The following is a 22,001-nucleotide window of genomic DNA, read 5'->3' as shown; positions in this document are numbered from 1 at the left end:
CGTCTGTCTTCACTGGGAGGCCAAGCTCATGGGGAGAGATGCCTATACTAGGGTATGTAAATGAAAGGTTATGATTGGTAGTTCGCGTCTGCGTACGATAAATCAGGCCGATTACCTGACGAGCTATTGCAATTGTTGTGGCACAAGTGTACAACCTCTGCAGAGTTAAACCTATTCGAATAGCCGCGTCCTCGGTTATGGACAGTTGGAAAGGCCATACTGTTCCGTCATCAGAACTTTTCGAAAACTATGAATGGTGAAGGGTGACTTATGATTTTTTTTTGAACTTGAAAGGAGACCTTGACTTGGAATCACAACAGAGTTGTGGGAATGACACTAATGTTCCCACTTGAGTTGGTTAGCACATGAAGAGTTGTTTACAAAAAGGTTTGTGAAACAAAATTAGCTTTACGCAAAATAAACTAGAGCTTAGCACCCCTTACTAGAATTGTTAGCCCTTACATTAGTATTAGTTTGCGAGTACTTTAAAGTACTCACGGCGGTGTCCCTGGCTATTCAAATGGCCAGATTATGAAGCAGAACAGCAGTACGAAGAGGACGACCAGCAGGACGCCCACGACAACTAGGGAATCTTCTGACGTCAGACGTTGGCCTGTGGACTAGAGAGTCCCTTCTATTTACGCTTCCGCTATGAAACTATGAACTTGGTGTATGTTGATCAATAGATCAACTATTTGTGTAATATGGATCATGTGATCCCTATTTGTAAGACGACTATGGTATGTAATGAATGATGACTTATGATATTCAACTGTTATGTCTCGCAACAACAATATTCCTAGGATTGCGATGTATGGCATAACAGGCATCTGGACTTAAAAATCCGGGTGTTGACACCTCTGAACATGTGAGTTTTTGATTATGTACTAACCCCTCTAATGAAGTTTATGAGAAGTTTGGTGTGAAGGAAGTTTTCAAGGGTTAAGAGAGGAGGATGATATACTATGATCAAGAAGAGTGAAAGCTCTAAGCTTGGGGATGCCCCGGTGGTTCACCCCTGCATATTCTAAGAAGACTCAAGCGTCTAAGCTTGGGGATGCCCAAGGCATCCCCTTCTTCATCGACAACATTATCAGGTTCCTCCCTTGAAACTATATTTTTATTCGGTCACATCTTATGTGCTTTACTTGGAGCGTCTGTATGCTTTTATTTTTGTTTGTGTTTGAATAAATTGGATTACATCATGCTTGTGTGGGAGAGAGACACGCTCATTGTTGCATATGAACACATGTGTTCTTAGCTTTTAGTATTCATGGCGAAGTTTCTTCTTCGTTAAATTGTTATATGGTTGGAATTGGAAAATGATACATGTAGTAATTGCTATAAATGTCTTGGGTAATGTGATACTTGGCAATTGTTGTGCTCATGATTAAGCTCTTGCATCATATGCTTTGCACCCATTAATGAAGAAATACATAGAGCATGCTAAAATTTGGTTTGCATATTTGGTTTCTCTAAGGTCTAGATAATTTCTAGTATTGAGTTTGAACAACAAGGAAGATGGTGTAGAGTCTTATAATGTTTTCAATATGTCTTTTATGTGAGTTTTGCTGCACCGGTTCATCCTTGTGTTTGTTTCAAATAAGCCTTGCTAGCCTAAACCTTGTATCGAGAGGGAATACTTCTCATGCATCCAAATCCTTGAGATAACCACTATGCCATTTGTGTCCACCATACCTACCTAGTACATGGTATTTCCTGCCATTCCAAAGTAAATTGCTTGAGTGCTACCTTTAAACAATTCAAAATTTATCACCTCTGATTTGTGTCAATGTTTTATAGCTCATGAGGAAGTATGTGGTGTTTATCTTTCAATCTTGTTGGGCAACTTTCACCAATGGACTAGTGGCTTCATCCGCTTATCCAATAATTTTGCAAAAAGAGCTGGCAATGGGATTCCCAGTCCCAAATTAATTAACAACAATAGACACTCCTCCATGGTATGTGATTGTTGGACGGCACCCGAAGGATTCGGTTAGCCATGGCTTGTGTAAGCAAAGGTTGGGAGGAGTGTCATCATAATAAAACTAAAATAAAAAGGCACTCCTTCATGGTATGAGATTGTTGGCAGGCACCCGAGGATTCGGTTAGCCATGGTTTGTGAAAGAAAGGTTGGAAGGAGTGCCACACCAAAATAAAATAAAATGGGAGCCGCTCTTTGAAGGTTTGCCTGGCAAGGGGGTTAGAGTACCCGCTACCATTCATTGACAACAACATACACCTCTCAAAACTTTATTTTTATGCTCTCTTTATGTTTTCAAAATAGAAGCTCTAGCACAAATATAGCAATCGATGCTTTTCCTCTATGGAGGACAATTCTTTTACTTTCATTGTTGAGTCAGTTCACCTATTTCTCTCCACCTCAAGAAGCAAACACTTGTGTGAACTGTGCATTGATTCCTACATATTTGCTTATTGCACTTATTATATTACTCTATGTTGACAATATCCATGAGATATACATGTTACAAGTTGAAAGCAACCGCTGAAACTTAATCTTCTTTGTGTTGCTTCAATACCTTTACTTTGAATTATTGCTTTATGAGTTAACTCTTATGCAAGACTTATTGATGCTTGTCTTGAAGTACTATTCATGAAAAGTCTTTGCTTTATGATTCACTTGTTTACTCATGTCATATACATTGTTTTGATCGCTGCATTCACTACATATGCTTTACAAATAGTATGATCAAGATTATGATGGCATGTCACTCCAGAAATTATCTGTGCTATCGTTTTACCTGCTCGGGACGAGCAGAACTAAGCTTGGGGATGCTGATACGTCTCCGACGTATCGATAATTTCTTATGTTCCATGCCACATTATTGATGTTATCTACATGTTTTATGCACACTTTATGTCATATTCGTGCATTTTCTGGAACTAACCTATTAACAAGATGCCGAAGTGCCAGTTCCTGTTTTGTGCTATTTTTGGTTTCAGAAATCCTAGTAACGAAATATTCTCGGAATCGGACGAAATCAACGCCCAAGTTCCTATTTTCACCGGAAGCATCCAGAACACCCGGGAAGGACCAGAGGGGGGGCACTGGGCCCCCAGACCATAGGCCGGCGCGGCCCAGGCCCTGGCCGCGCCGCCCTATGGTGTCGTCGCCCCTTCGACCCTCCTGCGCCGCCTCTTCGCCTATATAAAGCCCCTGGATCGAAAACCCTGATACGTTCGACGAAAAACCACAGAAACCTTCCAGAGCCACCGCCATCGCGAGGCCAAGATCTGGGGGACAGGAGTCTCTATTCCGGCACGCTGCCGGAGCGGGGAAGTGCCCCCGGAAGGCTTCTCCATCGACACCGCTGCCATCTCCATCGCCATCTTCATCACCGCTGCTGCTCCCATGAGGAGGGAGTAGTTCTCCATCGAGGCTCGGGGCTGTACCGGTAGCTATGTGGTTCATCTCTCCCATGTACCTCAATACAATAATCTCATGAGCTGCTTTACATGATTGAGATTCATATGAGTTTGTATCACAATTTATCTATGTGCTACTCTAGCAATGTTATTAAAGTAGTTTTATTCCTCCTGCACGTGTGTAAAGGTGACAGTGTGTGCACCGTGTTAGTACTTGGTTTATGCTATGATCATGATCTCTTGTAGATTGCGAAGTTAACTATTGCTATGATAATATTGATGTGATCTATTCCTCCTACATATGCATGAAGGTGACAGTGTGCATGCTATGTTAGTACTTGGTTTAGTCTGTTGATCTATCTTACACTATAAGGTTACTAAAACATGAGCAGTATTGTGGAGCTTGTTAACTCCGGCATTGAGGGTTCGTGTAATCCTATGCAATGTGTTCATCATCCAACAAAAGTGTAGAGTATGCATTTATCTATCCTGTTATGTGATCAATGTTGAGAGTGTCCACTAGTGAAAGTGTAATCCCTAGGCCTTGTTCCTAAATACTGCTATCGCTGCTTGTTTCTTGTTTTATCTTTGCGTTGCTCTTTGCTGCAATACTACCACCATCAACTACACGCCAGCAAGCTATTTTCTGGCACCGTTGCTACTGCTCATACTTATTCATACCACCTGTATTTCACTATCTCTTCGCCGAACTAGTGCACCTATTAGGTGTGTTGGGGACACAAGAGACTTCTTGCTTTGTGGTTGCAGGGTTGCATAAGAGGGATATCTTTGACCTCTTCCTCCCTGAGTTCGATAAACCTTGGGTGATCCACTTAAGGGAAAACTTGCTGCTGTTCTACAAACCTCTGCTCTTGGTGGCCCAACACTGTCTACAGGAAAGGAGGGGGAACGTAGACATCAGCTGCATCTGGTGAATTTATCGGCTTTGCTTCTATCCACTTGGTGAATTTGTCGACAGCAACCAGCAAGTACTCATATCCTCCTGGCGAAGCTTTGTGCAACTTGCCCACCATGTCAAGTCCCCATTGGGCAAAGGGCCACGACAATGGTATTGGTGTTAATTCCACCGCTGGAGAGTGAGGCTTGGCGGCGAATCTTTGACACGCGTCGCAAGTCCTTACTATTTCCTTGGCATCCTCAATTGCTGTCAGCCAATAGAATCCTGCTCGAAAAACCTTGGCTGCAATAGCTCGACTACTTGCGTGGTGGCCACATATTCCTTCGTGTACATCCTTCAGAATTATTCTTCCTTCTTCAGGTGTGACACACCTTTGCAGGACGCCTGAAATACTTCGCTTGTATAATTCCCCTTTGATCACTGTGAAAGCTTTGGATCGTCGAATAACTCGCCTTGCTTCAACTGGATCGTCGGGTATTTCTTTCCTGAGGATGTATGATATATATGCTTGCATCCATGGAATTTGAACCATCATCACAAGTTCTTGGTCCTCTTCATCTTCCGTGGTTTCTTTGAGAAGCGTCGAAGTTTTCTCTTCTTTTGCTTTTTTCTGCACCTTTTTTGGTTTCGTGGATCTCTCCGCTATTTCTTCCCAAAATACTCCTGGCGGGATTGGGAGGCACTGCGACCCGATGTTTGCGAGAACGTCGGCTTCATCATTGCTCAATCGGCTGATGTGGTTTACTTCGCATCCATCAAACAGCTTCTCGAGCTCATTGTACACCTCCTTGTATGCCATCATGCTATCATTGACTGCGTCACATTGGTTCATAACTTGCTGAGCCACCAATTGTGAGTCGCCAAAGATTTTTAGTCGAGTTGCACCGCAAGCTTTCGCCATCTTCATCCCGTGTATGAGGGCTTCATATTCTGCTTCATTGTTAGATGCGTTAGGGAACGTCATCCGAAGGACGTATTTCAACTTGTCGCCTTCAGGTGATATAAGTACTACTCCTGCGCCAACTCCTTCTACTCTTTTGGACCCATCGAAGTTCATGGTCCAGGTTCTCGACAAATCTGGGGGTCCCGTGTTTTGTAGCTCCATCCACTCTGCAATGAAATCTGGCAGAACTTGCGACTTGATTGCCTTTCTTTTTTCATACGTGATGTCCCGAGGGGAAAGTTCTATTCCCCAAAGGGAGACACGCCCTGTAGCTTCTGGATTGTTCAGTATATTTGAAAGAGGTGCTTCATTGACTACTATTATCGGGTGTGCCGAAAAATAGTGGCGCAACTTCCTTGCCGTTGCAATTACTCCATATGCTAGTTTCTGGTACTGCGGGTACCCTTGTTTGGAAGGCGATAAAACTTCGCTGATGAAATATACTGGCCTTTGCACTCCATGGAGTTTTCCTTCTTCTTCTCTTTCGACAACTAGCACCGTGCTAACCACTTGGGGCGTGGCTGCGATATACAGCAGGAGAGGTTCCTTTTCCTTTGGCGCCACCAAAATTGGTGGTGTCGAGATTGTGCGCTTCAAATCCTCGAAAGCTTTGTTGGCCTCTTCATTCCACTGGAATTTATCTCCTTGCTTTATTAGAGCGTAAAATGGTAATGCTTTTTCTCCCAGCCTGGCGACGAATCTGCTCAAAGCTGCGACTCGCCCAGTTAGCTGCTGTATTTCTTTCAATTTTGTTGGCTTCCTCATTGTTACGATAGCTTGTATTTTATCGGGATTTGCTTCAATCCCTCTTGCTGAAACTAGAAACCCCAGAAGTTCTCCTGCTGGGACGCCAAAGGAACACTTCGTCGGGTTCAGTTTTAGGCAAAATTTGTCAAGGTTGTCAAAGGTTTCCTTGAGATCCTCGATCAGCGTTGCTCCCTTTTTTGACGTTATGACGACATCGTCGATGTATACTTGCACGTTTTTCCCAATCTGTGTCGCCAAACACTTCTGCATCATCCTCTGATATGTTGCTCCCGCATTTTTTAGACCAAAGGGCATTGTTCTGTAGCAAAACACGCTGTAAGGTGTAATAAACGCTGTCTTTACTTCATCTTCTTCTTTCAATCTGATCTGGTTATAACCAGAGTATGCGTCCAGGAAAGAAAGACGTTCACATCCAGCCGTGGAGTCGATAATTTGATCGATCCTCGGGAGGGGAAAGTGATCCTTTGGACAATGTTTATTGAGACACGTAAAGTCGACGCACATGCGAAGGACCTTAGTGTTTTTCTTCGGCACCAACACAGGATTTGCTACCCATGTGGCTTCTGTAAATATTTCTTTGATAAAACCAGCTTCTCTTAGCCGATCGATTTCTGACAGCATGGCTTTGCGATTTGGTTCCGAAAAACGCCGCAAAGGTTGTTTGATTGGTCTCGCTAATGGATCCAAGTTTAGGTGGTGCTCGGCAAGTTCCCTGGGTACTCCTGGCATGTCAGCTGGACACCATGCGAAGATTTTCTAGTTCTCACGGAGGAACTCGACGAGCGCGCTTTCCTATGCGAGGTCCATGTCGTTTGCGATGGACGTCGTCTTTTTCGGGTCTGTCGGGTGAATCTGCACCTCCTTAGAATTTTTCTCAGTGTTGAAAGTTGGTTCTTTGTTCGGCCTTCCAACGTCTGGCAGCACGTCGTAATCAGTCATACTCCTTGACGCCAGATACTCAGCTTGCATCCCGAAAGTTTCTGATATCCGGTGAAAATCCTTATCGCATTTATCTGCTAAGGCGAAGCTTCCTTTGACTGTGATTGGTCCCTTTGGTCCAGGCAACCTCCACAACAGGTATGTATAATGTGGCACCGCCATAAATCTAGCATATGCTGGTCGTCCCAACAGAGCGTGGTATTGCGACGGAAAATCCACGACTTCAAATTCCAGCCTCTCGATTCTATAATTCTCTCGGGTTCCAAACTGAACGTCGAGATTGATCTTCCCCAATGGATAACTTGGTTTCTCCGGTGTGATACCGTGGAACCTTGTGTCTGTTGGCTTCAAGTTTGCTAGGGATATGTTCATCTTCTTTAATGTATCTGCATTCATAAGGTTTAAGCTGCTGCCGCCATCTATGAACACTCGAGAGACATCAAATCCCGCAATAACTGCTGGTAAAATAAGTGCTGACTGCCCTGGTCGAGGAACTTGCTGCGGATGATCTGCTATGGTGAAGCCAATATCTTGCCCTGACCAGTTAAGATACTCGACTGTTGGTGGAGGCATTTTTTCTGCCATGAACACCTGTCGTGAGATTACTTTCCTGAGCTCTATTGGATGGCCTTCCCTTACGAATCATTGACACCGCTCCGTTGGAGTTAGGATCAACATAAGGTGGTGGTGGAGGTGCTGCCGCTATTCTCGAGCTGATGTCGATTGTCGTCCGTAATCGCGGGGCGGTGGTAAGTGAATCTCACTCCTGGGTTCTCGAGGATTTCTCTCGTGCTGCCCGAGCGTTAGCGTGCTCTGCCCACCTTAGCATTGCCTCGAAATTGCGACAATCTTTCTCAAGAGATGTCCTGACTGTCTTTTTCCATTGCTGTCGAGGAAAAAATGCATCTGACACGGCCCATTCATCATCTCTTCAGGGGACACGAAAGGCCTCGGGAACCTAGGACCGCTATTTTGCCTGTTGTTTCGAGAATCGTCTCTATTATCGCCTCGCTGCTCATTTCTTCTCTGATAATCATCTCTGTTGTTTCCTCCTGTGTTTGCCTGAAATCCTACCGAAATTTGTCCTGGAGCATCATAATTCGGGTACTGCCAAGGAAATCGTCGCCTCGGTTGATAATTTCGACCACGGTCCTCCTCTAGAGACCTGTGCCGTTTGTTGTGGACAGCATCTTCTCCATCTGCCCATCTGTTTGCTATTTCCATTAACGCGGATACTGTCTTTGGGTTGGTCCTTCCCAAGTCCTCGACGAAATCTCCACGCCTGATTCCTGCGACAAACGCATCTATCGCTCTCTCATCAGATATATTTTCTGCCGAGTTTTTTATGATGTTCCACCTTTGGATGTATTTTCTCATTGGCTCGTCCGGCTTTTGTCGACATGCTCTCAACTCCTCCAACGATGCAGGTTTCTTGCATGTGGACCGGAAGTTCTTGACGAACACATCCTCGAAGCTTTCCCAGCTGTCGATAGATCCTGGGGTAAGTTTCTTTATCCAAGATCGTGCGGCTCCACTCAGATGTACCTGGATGCTTTGCATAGCTGTTGCCCTGGTTCCTCCTGTGAGCTTTACTGTCTCGAGATAATCGACTAGCCAATCCTCTGGATCTTGAAGGCCGTCGAATTTCTTGAAGTTGTCGGGTAACTTGAATCCTGAAGGGACTCGAGTTTTTCGGACTCTCCTCGTGAAGCACGGCAAACCGCACATATCTTCGTCGTTAAGCTCCGGGGATTGCCGATGTTCCCTTCTGCTTTGCCGCGCTCTATCGACCCTTGCCTGTGCTGCCGTGTCTCTTGCTCCGCTTGGTCCTTCAGGGGCTGCCGCTGTTGCTGCTGCAGGTCGTGGACTATTTTGCCTTGCCGCTCCTTCGGGAGGCGTTGATACAAACGCTGTCCCCATAGCTCCAACTCCTGCTATCGCCATATTGTATAGTGTTTCCCTTGGATCATCTGGAGGTGGTTTAGATGCGAGGATAAAAGCGTGTGTCACCATATACCCAGCCTCTGGTGTCTTAGGGATGATGTTTCCTCTTGTATCTATCGACATAAAAGACATGTCGAGGTTTTGGACCAAGTGCTCTCTTTCTGCTTCGGGTATGTGTTGTAACCTTGATCTTGCTCTATTCCGAGCCTCCCTGTGGCTATCACCCGAAGTTCTAGATTGCCGACTCAAATCTGCCCTTCTCCTGCTGGATGCAGAGGCTGCCTCCTTTCTTCTGTTCAACTCAGCTGTCTGTTTTTCCAGTTCTCTTGCAGCTCGTGCGAGCCTATATTGATATGCTTGCAATTCCTCTGGCGTAGCTGTGGTGGCCATTGGTTCTGAGCCATCCATAGCTCTCGCGGCCCTATCCCACGCTGCTTGTGAGAGTTGAACTCTGTCTCGCGGCTGTGGCCCGACGTATTTATTGCCCAGGCCTCGTCGCAGATCGGAGGGATCGACGTATGGATTTCCTAGATCGTCGAAAGCCTCAGATGTTTCCTCTTGATCTTCAATGGCATAAATCTGATGATATTTTGTATTCAGATCTATGTTGGGTTTGGTGACACCATCGTTGAGATTGATGAAGACCTTGCCCACTGTAATAGATTTGTCGATGAAGTCATAACTATCGACATCGCTTGAGCCATCGCTTATATATGAGTTCGCAGATGACTCAAACGACATGTCGCTGAAGATCTTGGCGAGTTTCTCTATTGCCCTGGTGCTGACGTAGCGTGTTGACGAAGTTTCTTCTTCTCCTGATTCGGTTGACGATGTATAGCTTGAAAAATCAGAATCGACCGCCGACGATCCCGACGAAATCGGAATTTCGACACGATACGATCCTTCCTTCTCGACGCGAAAGCGAAACCTTCCGAACATCATCTCCATAGGCTCCTCCAGATACGCATATGCATCCAAACGGGAGGGTGGGTGAGGAACAAAATCGACAGGACCAGCAGTGATCTGTTTACCTCGATCCATTGCGTTGCTTGCGGTTGATGATGTCGAAGATCTTGAACGTGCCATCGAGATCAGATCCTTACGCCTCTAGTCCCCACGGTCGGCGCCAATTGACAAGGTATTAACTTTTCAATGCCTATGGATTGTAGGCTAGGGTTTAGTTGGAAGTAGAGGGCAAGTAGATCTCGAAGGTTTCAGCCGAAAAGTACTCGATGATTATGAAAACTAGGGTTTGTAGACAATGATTCGATGCCTTCCTCGTCCCTCGACTCCCCCTTTATATAGGAGGTGGAGCCGAGAGATTCGTGTTGTACAAGTTTACAGAGTCCGGGACGGTTTCTAACTCATCCCGCCAGATTACAAATAACGTTTCCTATTACAACTCTAACTTTCCTTAATAATATCTTGGGCTTCCGAATCTTCTTATTCTTTGGGTAGTGGGCCTTCAATAAACCCCGGGTACTATCTTCGGCAGGCCCATTTGGGATGCCTATGTCACCCGTCGTTACTCGCCGGTGGGTTTTGGATGCCAACAAATGCGTCGTTACCCTCTTGGGGGCGTCGTTGTGGAGCCCCGACTCGACTCGGTCTGTTCCAATGTCGTCGCTAGTTTTGGTTTTCCTTGTTCTTTTTTGTTTATCCTTTGATCTGCTTTGTAAAAGGTTCTCCTCTCCACCATGTATTGGTTCGGCCGTTGCGACTTTATTTATAAAGCGGGGTGAATGCCTATTTCGAGGACGATCTCCTTGAGCCTTCCAAACTCAACACGGGAAGAAACGAAAACGGCCATGCAAGCCCGGCAAGGACTCATGCAACCCAGCAAGGACTCAAGCAAGCCCGAGTAGATTTTAACGAACATACTGGACTGGCAGTACTACAGGTTGGATATAATTGTTCATGTCTGTAAAAACAAGTCTCTTTTTATGAGAGTACCTTTTACTACCACCGGAGCTGAGTAGTATGAATTGAAATCTAGCAACTGATCTTCAGGGGTCTTATAGCTTTATATACACTAAATATCCTGTTTATTTAGCCTAAAACCTTGATAACCAGATCCATTTTTTTCATTTTCCATATCTTCTTTGAGAAATAACCTTCAATATTTGTCTAGATCACTCTAGATTCTCTGAGTTCAATGTGCCCATGATGGCCGGACGGCCTGCGGCTGCGCGGCACGAGTGCACGACGACAAACTCCGAACGAAGCCTTGGGTTTGCCCAGTCTTCTCAAACAGTGGCCATGCAATTGTATCATCAAGTTCATGTCACCATATTACCTCATGTATCGCTATGCATTGGTAGTTTTACAACCGGCATTAGTGATTGCCATGACTCGATCTTTTCTGAGATACCCATCAAAGGAACTCTCTCAGAGGACATCTCTAACCGAAATATAAAACTTAGAGGAGTAAACGGATGAGTAAAACTTAGAGGAGTAAAAATACTCCTCTAAACCTTGGCGGTTCCAAACCGAACCCCTATATTTAGAGAAGTAAAACTTTTTTCCCCTATTTCTTTCTAGCATTCCACATATGCATTCATACATCTCAAATATAATTCATACAAACAATTGAACATGCGCACAATTCGAAATAAAACATGCATAGAGTTCATCCAAAAGTAGACTCCATCACATCAAGGTCACCCAAAATGAAGCTCATCGACCTAGCTTGTTCGATCCAAAAAAAACACCAACATATCACATCATATGTTGTGGACCACATCTCCACCTCCTCCTAGGCCAACACCGTCACTTGCATCTCCACCATCACCACCACCACCTCCTCCTCCTCGTCCAAGTCTGATGAGGATATCCCATCTATTGATACAACCGTTGTACCTACAGCTACACAAATACAAGGATCAATCACTCGAGCTCGTGCCAAACAACTTAACTATCAGGTACTTTCGTTTGTTAAAACTATTCCTCATATACATGAGAATATGATGCTGCCTAAATCAGATATGTTTGTTACTCTTAGAAATGATGGACCTAGCGTGGATGAGGAGGACAAGCATTGGAGCATGATCACACATGGAAGAGATGGCAGCAAGCATTTGAGGATTGAAGATGACGCCACAAGTGGATATTTCAGAACTTTGAAGTCACCATAAGAAGAGATGAAGACATGGACGAAATATAGAGTTTTCCACTTCATAATTTCATTCATAGCATAATATGATGCTGCGTCACCTTTAGTTTTGCGCTAGGCCCATGTCATTTTTCGCAGGAATTAAGTCAGCCACTTTTTAGAGTCCGCATTGAAGGGGGAAATGCCTTCTAGGATTTGGTTCGGCCACCATACATATGGCTGGCTGACACCCCACCTTTTCCTCCTTTAAATACCCCCATAGCCATCACGTTTAGACTCGGATTTTGATTAGACTAAAAGTTAGTCATTGCTACAACTCTCGTGTACTTCTTTTGAGGCCAACGCCCAGAACAAGACCGACTATTCGGAATCCCACCTTATTCAATAAAGTTTTCATCTATATCCGCAATATTCTGACTGCATCATTCATTCTTACTTGTTCTTGATTTCAGGTAGGAATTAAGACCCTCGCTCATCAGGTTGATCGTGCTTCCGCAAGATCAGTAACTCACAGAGATTGTCCTAGCGATTGCATTGGTGCACGAGCTTTGCACGTGTAGTCGGATCGTTAAGCACGAACTCCACCAACAAATCGATTTATCATCGTCTTATCGAAAGATCGACCACCTTTGCCCTATCAAGTAGTATCAGATTTCAGGTTGCTCGGTGAGATTTTACTGTTTTCCTAGTGTAGATTGCATCTGCATCATACCCATAAACCATGAAAAAACCAAAAATACTATTAGGGTTTTAGATCATCGTCCCATAAACCCCCTGCCACGCCTTGCATTGTTTTTTCAGTTTTGTATAGTTGAATTTGTGTCTGCATCTTCGTGTTGAGTTGCTGATCTTAGCGTCTACTTCCTTTAGAGTTTCGAGTTCTGGTCATAGTAGTTACACCGCCGCCGCATACTCGTATCGCTCGCAGATCATCACCACCATATACTTCCGCCACTGCCATATGCACCCACCATATATACTTCCGCCGCTGCCATATACACCCACCAGATCGTTTCCGCCACCATCATATACATCTGCCATATACCCTATTTCCTATCGCGACACATATTCGTGTTGTTTCTCTGCCGCGACGGAGTATTGTTTTTCCCTCTTAGATTTTGCCTTCTAATTTTCCGTGAGGTAAGTTTCGGCCGCCGGTAAAGACTTGTAAAGGAGAGCAAAAAAAATTGGGCGGTTATAGTTAGAATTGGGAACTTTTGGACATCAAACTTTGACCAAGGATAACTTTTGCATACGAACTCCGTTTTCGACGTTCGACCACTCAAAATCACCGGGAGAAAAAGTTCCGTCCAGCCACAACAGTTTCATGGTTGTACACCTTTCCGAACTCTCAGAATTTCTAAAAAAACGTCAGGAAGGTTGAGATTTTTAACCTTTAAGTTTACTACCCGGAAATTCGTGTGTACTTCACATATATCTTGCTTTTGAGCTATTCCTTTGTGCTTGTTGGAGCCACCCGCCACCATATATCACTTCATCTTTGCTCGTTGCTTGTGTGCCGCGCCGTGACTTCGTTGGTGAATTAGGCTCGCGTCTCTAGTACGATCTAGCCTAGGACCAGCACAATACTGTTGTTGAGCATACTTTGAATATTGCAGTGCTGTTTTGACAATTGCTGTTTGCTACCATATTAGCATTCATACAGCTCTATATATTGTCTCCACGTGCTCTGTGTCGACACATGGTAATCGCACTGGCAATCTTTCGAGACGCTGATCCTTGTTGGTTGTCGTATCACCTTCCTCCTGTTTGGTAAGAACTTGTAAGAGCTTTGTATTTTGCTTGACAAATTGCGCGTGAACCACCATATTCTGTAGTTTGTAGGCATATACATTTGTGCTTTTTTTTCGTACGAATCATGATAGGACTTACATCGGGAGCTGTTGACCCGGCAAAGATGATGAGTGAGGAGTTGCATTCTCACTTCACCCACCTTTTGGGCAGGCATGCACGCGACGTCTATGCGCCCATTGGTGACGTCGACGCCAAACTCACCGGTGCGCTAGACAAGCTGGATGGCCTCGAGACAGCCTTCAACTCCGATCTTGACGCTAAGTTCCAGGAGATCTTGACTCGGTTGGCGCCACCTCGCGACAACACGCGACGACGCGCACACCGCGTTCCTCGTGCGGCTGCGCCTGCGGGTACTGCTCTTGCTGCACCAGCCGCGCCTGAGGCAGCCACTGATGAGGGATACGATGATTATGGAGAGGAGGATGAGCAGGTAGATGAGAACATGCTTGACGGCGAGGAGGTCGAACAACCTCCACCTGGTCGTCCACGTCAGCTCAACCGGAACGCTCGCCCACCTCCACGATCGGTACGTGATGATGATCATATTGCAAAACTTAAATTGAATAATCCACCATTTGAGGGTAGATATAATCCTGATGCATATCTTACATGAGAATTGGAAGTAGAGCAACGTTTTGCATGTTTACGCTATCCTGATCGCTTGCGTGTTAGTGCTGCTACTTGTGAGTTCACGGATTTTGCATCTATTTGGTGGTCTGAGCATTGTAGAGTATATTATGCTAATATTTCTACTACTTGGGTTGGTTTAAAACTTTCTATGCGTACTCGTTTTGTTCCTCCACATTATCAACATGATTTGTTGAAAAAAAATTCTCGCTGAGAACAAGGAAAAAATTATATAGAAGACTATTATCAAGAATTGCAAACCGGCATGATTCGTTGTGGTATTGTAGAGGATAATGAAGCTATGCTTCCACGTTTCTTTGGTGGTTTGAATAAAGAGATTCAACATATTTTAGACTTTAAGGAGTACAACACTATTACCCGCTTGTTTCATCTTGCTTTCAAAGTTGTGCAGGATCGTCAACCACCACGGAGAAGAGTTAATGTTTCTGCAGGTCGTACACCATCGTGGACTCCGCGACAATCAGCACCACCATCTCGTGGGGCTGCACCAGCGCTTACTACCTCCAAGTACACCACGCCGGCATCGCGAGCACCACCTGCTACTACTCCACCACCATCCGCTGGTCCTCCTCGGAGTTCATCTCGATGGCTTCTACGGGGAAGACGCGCAACATTCAGTGTCACAAATGCTTGAATTTTGCTTACATAGAAAGAGAATGCAGGACCAAACGTGTCATGTTGGTGTGTGAGGATGAAGAATATGATTCTTCAAGTGACTTTGATGAAGATACATTGGCCCTTATTACTGCACGTGAGGGCGCCAATTCTGATTCTGAGAGAGATGGACGTAATGGAAGCTGACACTGCTGATCAGTACAACAGCTTAGTTGCACAACGTGTGTTGAGCGTGCAATTGAGCAAACCTGAGCATGATCAACGCCACAATCTGTTTGAAACAAGAGGCGTTGTAAAAGAGCGAGCTATACGGATCATCATTGATGGGGGGCCCTGCAATAATCTAGCTAGCGTTGACATGGTGGAGAAGCTTTCTCGACCTACGAGACAACGCACACATCCATATTACATTCAATTGTTTGAGAGCTCTCGGAAGCTCAAGGTAACAAGAACTACACGTGTGTATTTTACTATTGGTACATATTCTGATTTTGTTGATTGTGATGTTGTACCTATGCAAGCTTGTTCTTTGTTACTTGGTAGACCTTGGCAATTTGATAGAGAATCTGTTCATAATGGTAAAACTAATAAGTATTCTCTTATGCATGATGGAAAAAATTGGTCTCAAACCTATGACTCCTGAACAAATATTAAAAGATGATCTTGCTAGAGCTAGTAGAGTAAAAACGAGGAGAAACATAAGAGTGAAAATCAGATTGTTGCTGCAGATTTTGTGCCACATAAGACTAATACTAATCTGATTCGAACCATGCTACTGAAATTCGTTTGAAAAATCCTTGTTTGCTTGCTAGCAAATCTGATATTGCTGAATTTGATGTGAACACTACTCAATGCTATGCTATTATTTGCAAAGAAGTTCTGTTTTCATTTGAGGATATGCCTCCTTCTTTGCCACCTACGGTTGCTAACCTTTTGCAGGAATTCATTGATGTGTTTCCTCCAGATGTTCCACCTGGTTTACCACCTATTCGTGGCATAGAACACCAAATTGACTTGATTCCAGGAGCTTCGCTGCCCAACCGTGCACCATATCGTACCAATCCTGAAGAGACCAAAGAGATCCAGCGAGAAATTCAGGTTTTCCAAGATAAAGATTACATTCGTGAGTCTCTTAGTCCATGTGCTGTCCTATTATCTTGGTAACTAAGAAAGATGGTTCTTCGCGCATGTGTACTGATTGTAGAGCTATTAATAATATTACCATTCGATACCGTCATCCAATACCTCGTTTAGATGATATGCTTGATGAATTGAGTGGTTCTATTATGTTCTCTAAAGTTGATTTGCGTAGTGGTTGCCACCAGATTTGTATTCAATTAGGAGATGAATGGAAAACAACGTTTAAAACTAAGTTCGGTTTATATGAGTGGTTAGTAATGCTTTTTGGTTTAACTAATGCACCTACTACTTTCATGAGACTGATGAACGAAGTTTTACGTGTTTTTATTGGGCGTTTTGTGGTGGTATACTTTGATGATATTCTGATTTATAGCAAATCTTTGGAGGATCGTTTGGATCATTTACGTGCTGTTTTCAATGTTTTACGTGATGCACGTTTGTATGGTAATCTTGAGAAGTGCACCTTTTGCACCAATCGAGTTGCGTTTCTTAGCTATGTTGTTACTACGCAGGGAGTTGAAGTTGATCCAGCCAAAATTGAGGCAATTGAGAGTTGGCCGCAGCCCAAGATGGTCACGCAAGTGAGGAGTTTTCTTGGCCTCGCTGGTTTTATAGGCGCTTTGTGGAAGATTTTGGATCCATTGTTGTACCGCTGAATGAACTTACCAAGAAGGATGTGCCCTTTGTGTGGGGCGATGCACAACAAGAAGCCTTCATGATTCTGAAAGATAAGTTAACACATGCTCCATTACTCCAACTTCCCGATTTCAATAAGACTTTTGAGCTAGAATGTGATGTTATTGGAATTGGTTTGGGAGTTGTGCTATTACAAGAGGGCAAACATGTTGCATATTTTAGTGAGAAATTGAGTGGACCTAGTCTGAACTATTCTACTTATGATAAAGAATTATATGCGTTGGTTCGGACATTGGAAACTTGGCAACATTATTTATGGCCTAAAGAATTTGTTATACATTCTGATCATGAATCTTTGAAGCATATTCGTAGTCAAACTAAGTTGAATCGCCGCCATGCAAAGTGAGTTGAGTTTATTGAGTCTTTTTCTTATGTTATCAAACACAAAAAAGGGCAAAGATAATGTTATTGCTGATGCTTTGTCTCGCCGTTATACTATGTTATCTCAACTTGACTTCAAGATTTTTGGATTAGAAACCATAAAGGAACAATACTTGCATGATGCTAATTTTAAAGATGTGTTGCTGAATTGTAGAGATGGTAGAACATAGAACAAATTCGTCCTAAATGATGGACTTGTGTTCCGTGCTAACAAACTATGCATCCCAGATAGTTCCGTTCATCTTTTGTTGTTGCAGGAGGCGCATGGAGGAGGATTGATGGGTCACTTTGGTGTGAAGAAGATGGAGGATGTACTTGATGCACACTTCTTTTGGTCACATATGTGTCGAGATGTTGATAGATTTGTGGCACGCTGCACTACATGTCAAAAAGCTAAGTCTCGACTTAATCCACATGGTTTATATATGCCTCTTCATGTTCCTAGTGTACCTTGGGAGGATATTTCTATGGATTCCGTTTTGGGTTTGCCTCGTACACAGAAGGGGATGGATAGTATCTTTGTTGTTGTGGATCGGTTTTCTAAGATGGCACACTTTATTCCATGTCACAAGACTGATGATGCTACACATGTCGCTGATTTGTTTTTTCACGAAATTGTTCGTTTACATGATGTGTCAAATACTATTGTTTCTGATCGTGATACTAAGTTTCTTAGCCACTTTTGGAGATGGTTATGGTCTAAGTTGGGGACTAAATTGCTGTTTAGTCATGTCATCCCCAAACTGATGGACAAACTGAAGTACTAAATAGAACATTGTCTAATATGCTGCGGGCAGTTTTGAAGAAGAACTTAAAATTATGGTAAGAATGTTTACCTCATGTTGAATTTACTTACAATCGTTCGCTGAATTCTACCACTAAGATGTGCCCATTTGAGATTGTGTATGGTTTTGTTCCACGTGCACCTATTGATTTATTACCTTTACCATCTTCGGTGCAAAATAATGTGGATGCTACACAACGTGCTGAATTGATATTACAATTGCATGAGACTACTAAAGACAACATAAAACGCATGAATGCTAAGTATAAAATTTCTGGGGATAGAGGAAGAAAGTATGTTGTGTTTGATGTTGGTGATCTTGTTTGGTTGCATTTGCGCAAAGATCGTTTTCCTGAATTGTGTAAGTCTAAACTAATGCCACGCGCTGCTGGTCCTTTTAAGGTGTTACAGAAAATAAATGATAATGCATATAAACTTGAGCTTCCTGCAGAATTGGGTCCGGTTAGTCCTACATTTAACATTACAGATTTAAAGCCTTACTTTGGTGAAGAAGAGGAGCTTTCGTCGAGGACGACTTCAATTCAAGAAGGAGGGCATGATGAGGACATCTCATCTATTGATACAACCGCTGTACCTACAGCTACACAAATACAAGGACCAATCACTCGAGCTCGTGCCAAACAACTTAACTATTAGGTACTTTAGTTTCTTGGAACTATTCCTCATATACATGAGAATATGATGCTGCCTAAATCAGATATGTTTCTTACTCTTAGTAATGATGGACCTAGCGTGGATGAGGAGGACAAGCATTGGAGCATGATCACACATGTTGGAGATGCAACAAGCATTTGAGGATTGAAGATGACGCCACAAGTGAAGATTTAAGAACTTTGAAGCCACCATAAAAAGAGATGAAGACATGGACGAAGTATAGAGTTTTACACTTCATAATTTCGTCCATAGCATAATATGATGCTACGTTACCTTTAGTTTTGGGCTAGGCCCATGTCATTTTCGCAGGAATTAAGTCAGCCACTTTTTAGAGTCTGTATTGAAGGGGGAAAGGCCTTCTAGGGCTTGGTTCGGCCACCATACGTATGGCTGGCCGATACCCCACATTTTCCTCCTTTAAATACCCCCATAAATGTCACGTTTAGACTTGTATTTTGATTAGACTAAAAGTTAGTCATTGCTGCAACTCTCGTGTACTTTTTTTGAGGCCAATGCCCAGAACAAGGCCTACTATTCAAAATCCCACCTTATTCAATAAAGATTTCATCTATATCCGCAATATTCTGATTGCATCATTAATTCTGACTTGTTCTCGATTTCAGGTAGGAATTAAGACCCTAGCTGGTCAGGCTGATCGTGCTTCCGCAAGATTAGTAACTCCCGGAGATTTTCCTAACGATTGCAGTGGCGGACGAGCTTTGCATGTGTAGTCGAATCGTCAAGCACGAACTCCACCAACAAATCGATGTATCCTCGTCTCATCGAAAGATCGGCCACCTTTGTCCTATCAAGTGGTATAAGATTTCAGGTTGCTCGGTGAAATTTTACTGTTTTCCTACTGTAGATTGCATTTGCTCATACCCATAAACCGTCCGGCAATCCTATAGAATTTGGAAGCTATAGAGGTTTGAATCAATGAGTGTTTGATTGCAGGGGGAAGCAAAGGAATTAAAAAAGAAGTTTGACGGGATGTAAACTTTCGTCCAAAATAGACTGAAGAAATCTTTAGGAAAAATCCTAAAGATTATATAATCTTGTTAATCAAGCCGATTCATGGTAGGAAATATTCCTAAGTATCCAAAAAAATCCTGCAAAACTCTTTTAAATCCAAGGAGCCCCAGTAATACCAAAAGAATTAAGAGATGACAACATTGCTCTTTCTCTACTACTTTGCTACGCCCTTCTCGTCCTGTGCCTCATCTTGTGCGCGTCTCTTTCCTTGGAGGAATTCCATGAGCACCCCTAGGGCAGCGTCGACGTCCTCGCTCCGCAACATCATCTCCGACACCTCGGCCGGCGTCACCTCCACCACCGCAATTAAAGCTTGTATCTCCGGGAAGAGAGCGTGGTCGTCGACGAGGTGGTAGTTCCGGGCCAGCGTCTTGAACGCCTCCCATCCGCAGTGGCCCATGTAGACGTGCATGTCCATGCGGCCCGGCCTTAGCAGCGCCCGGTCGAGACGGTCCTTGTAGTTTGTGGTGAAGACGATGATGCGCTCCTCGCCGCTGGTGGACCACAGCCCGTCGATGAAGTTGAGCAGGCCTGAGAGCGTGATCTTGCGCTCCTGCTGGTAACCTGCTCCTGCTCGGCGCTCGTACTCCTCGTGGTCCTCCTCCTCCTCCGATGAGTAGTAGGTGTCTCCCGCCCCAGGCGCCTTGCGGGGTTCCCTTGACATGGTGTCGAAGCTGCAGTCAATATCCTCTATGACGAGGATGGACTTGTTGGGCATGTCGATGAGGAGCCTCTGCAGGCACGAGTTGTCGTACACCCCGGAGAGATCGAGGTCGTAGAGGTTGAACCGGAGATAGTTGGCCATGGCGGCGACCAGGCTGGACTTGCCCGTGCCAGGCGGGCCGTAGAGAAGGTAGCCGCGCTTCCACGCCTTTCCGATCCGCCGGTAGTACTCCTTCCTCTTGAGGAACCGGTCGAGGTCTGCGATGACCGACTGCTTCATGGACGGATCCATGGCGAGCGTCTCGAACGTGGCAGGGTGGTGGTGGTTGATGCCTTTCCAGCCCGAGCCCTGGTTGAGGAAGATCTTGAGGGCGCGGTCCCGGAGCCGGAGCTCCTCCGCCGTGGAGCTAATGAAGGGCACGTACTTGTCGAGCGCGGTCTCCGTGTGCTCCACGTCGAAGCTGAGCTCCAGGGATTCCTTGCCCCTGTTGTTGTTGTTGTTGCCGTCACTGCCGCTCTCAACGGACGTCCAATGGAACTCAACGCCGTCGAAGGCGTCGGTGGTGGAGCCTCCGTGCTCCATACACAGGAGCGTGCTCCAGCTGCTGCTCCCGTCGTGCTCCTTCTTGCGAGACCGCTCGAGGCAGAGCCGGCGCATCGTGTGCGGGTCGATCTTGGTGGCTAGGTACGTGAGCGACGCGTCGAACAGGTCGTTCTCGCCGCCGTACGCGCTGTTGCCGAGCTGGCGCCGGATCACGATGGTGCGGCGCTCCTTCTCGCGGGCGCCGAGGCGGGAGCGCAACAGCGCCGTGCCCCAGCTCACCGCGGCGCGCAGCTCGTCGGGGAGGAGCTCCCGCGCCATGCCGCGCGCAAGCATGGCGTACGCGGTCACCGAGGCCGCTGTCGCGAGCGCTTTCTTGTACGCGTCCAGCACCTTTGCCCCCTCCGGCGACGACACCATACTGGTCTTTGGCAAGTAATCCATGGCTTCCTAGTTCCTACCAAGGATACCCTTAAAAAAAAGTTCCTACCAAGGATTTAGATCTAAGATTCTGGAGGGGAGCCCCAAAGAAGACAATTGACGGTAGTTTCTTCGATACAATGCAATCTCCCCGTGTATTTATATCGCAGATTTAACTACAGGATCCAACTTTAATTTGCAGATTCTACTCTGACTCGACATCCCGGATAGTACAATGTAATCTCCAAAGATCGTTCTGAACTCAACGCGTGCACGGCACGGAAACGGCGATGCCGCGTGGAGGAACCATGTAGGAGTAGAAACGTTCCAAAGGGGACGTTCGGTTTAACGAACCGACTTGGCGACTCTTTTTTTTGACAACTAACCGACTTGGCGACTTTTTTTTTTGACAACTAACCGACTTGGCGACTTACTACCATGAGGGCACTCCCTCCACCAAACTCGCAAGGCCAAAGTCTTTTAACACAATTACTCTTTAATTTTGTTTTAATTAGTTTGGCCAGCTGATGTCTAGATCTAGGTCCACATTTTCCACCTCAAAATCAAGGTTTAAAATAC

The 22,001-nt window shown here is 44.8% G+C and overlaps 1 protein-coding gene across 1 annotated transcript; it reads right to left on the bottom strand.

Moving 5' to 3' along the window:
- Nucleotides 1–19,776: 19,776 nt before the first annotated feature.
- On the bottom strand, nt 19,777–21,528 carry LOC127333306 (AAA-ATPase At3g50940-like). The gene has a single exon (XM_051359691.2). The coding sequence runs from the start codon at nt 21,444–21,446 to the stop codon at nt 19,953–19,955; it is 1,494 nt and encodes a 497-aa protein (XP_051215651.1). The 5' UTR covers nt 21,447–21,528; the 3' UTR covers nt 19,777–19,952.
- Nucleotides 21,529–22,001: the final 473 nt, after the last annotated feature.

This window comes from Lolium perenne, chromosome 2, assembly GCF_019359855.2.
Source record: "Lolium perenne isolate Kyuss_39 chromosome 2, Kyuss_2.0, whole genome shotgun sequence".
Taxonomy (NCBI): domain Eukaryota; kingdom Viridiplantae; phylum Streptophyta; class Magnoliopsida; order Poales; family Poaceae; genus Lolium; species Lolium perenne.
The sequence above is the reverse complement of the archived record's forward strand: the minus strand, read 5'-3'. Positions and strand labels throughout refer to the sequence as shown.

Coding starts and splice junctions, on each gene's coding strand:
- LOC127333306 (XM_051359691.2), bottom strand. CDS start 21,446: ATGGATTACTTGCCAAAGACCAGTATGGTGTCGTCGCCGGAGGGGGCA.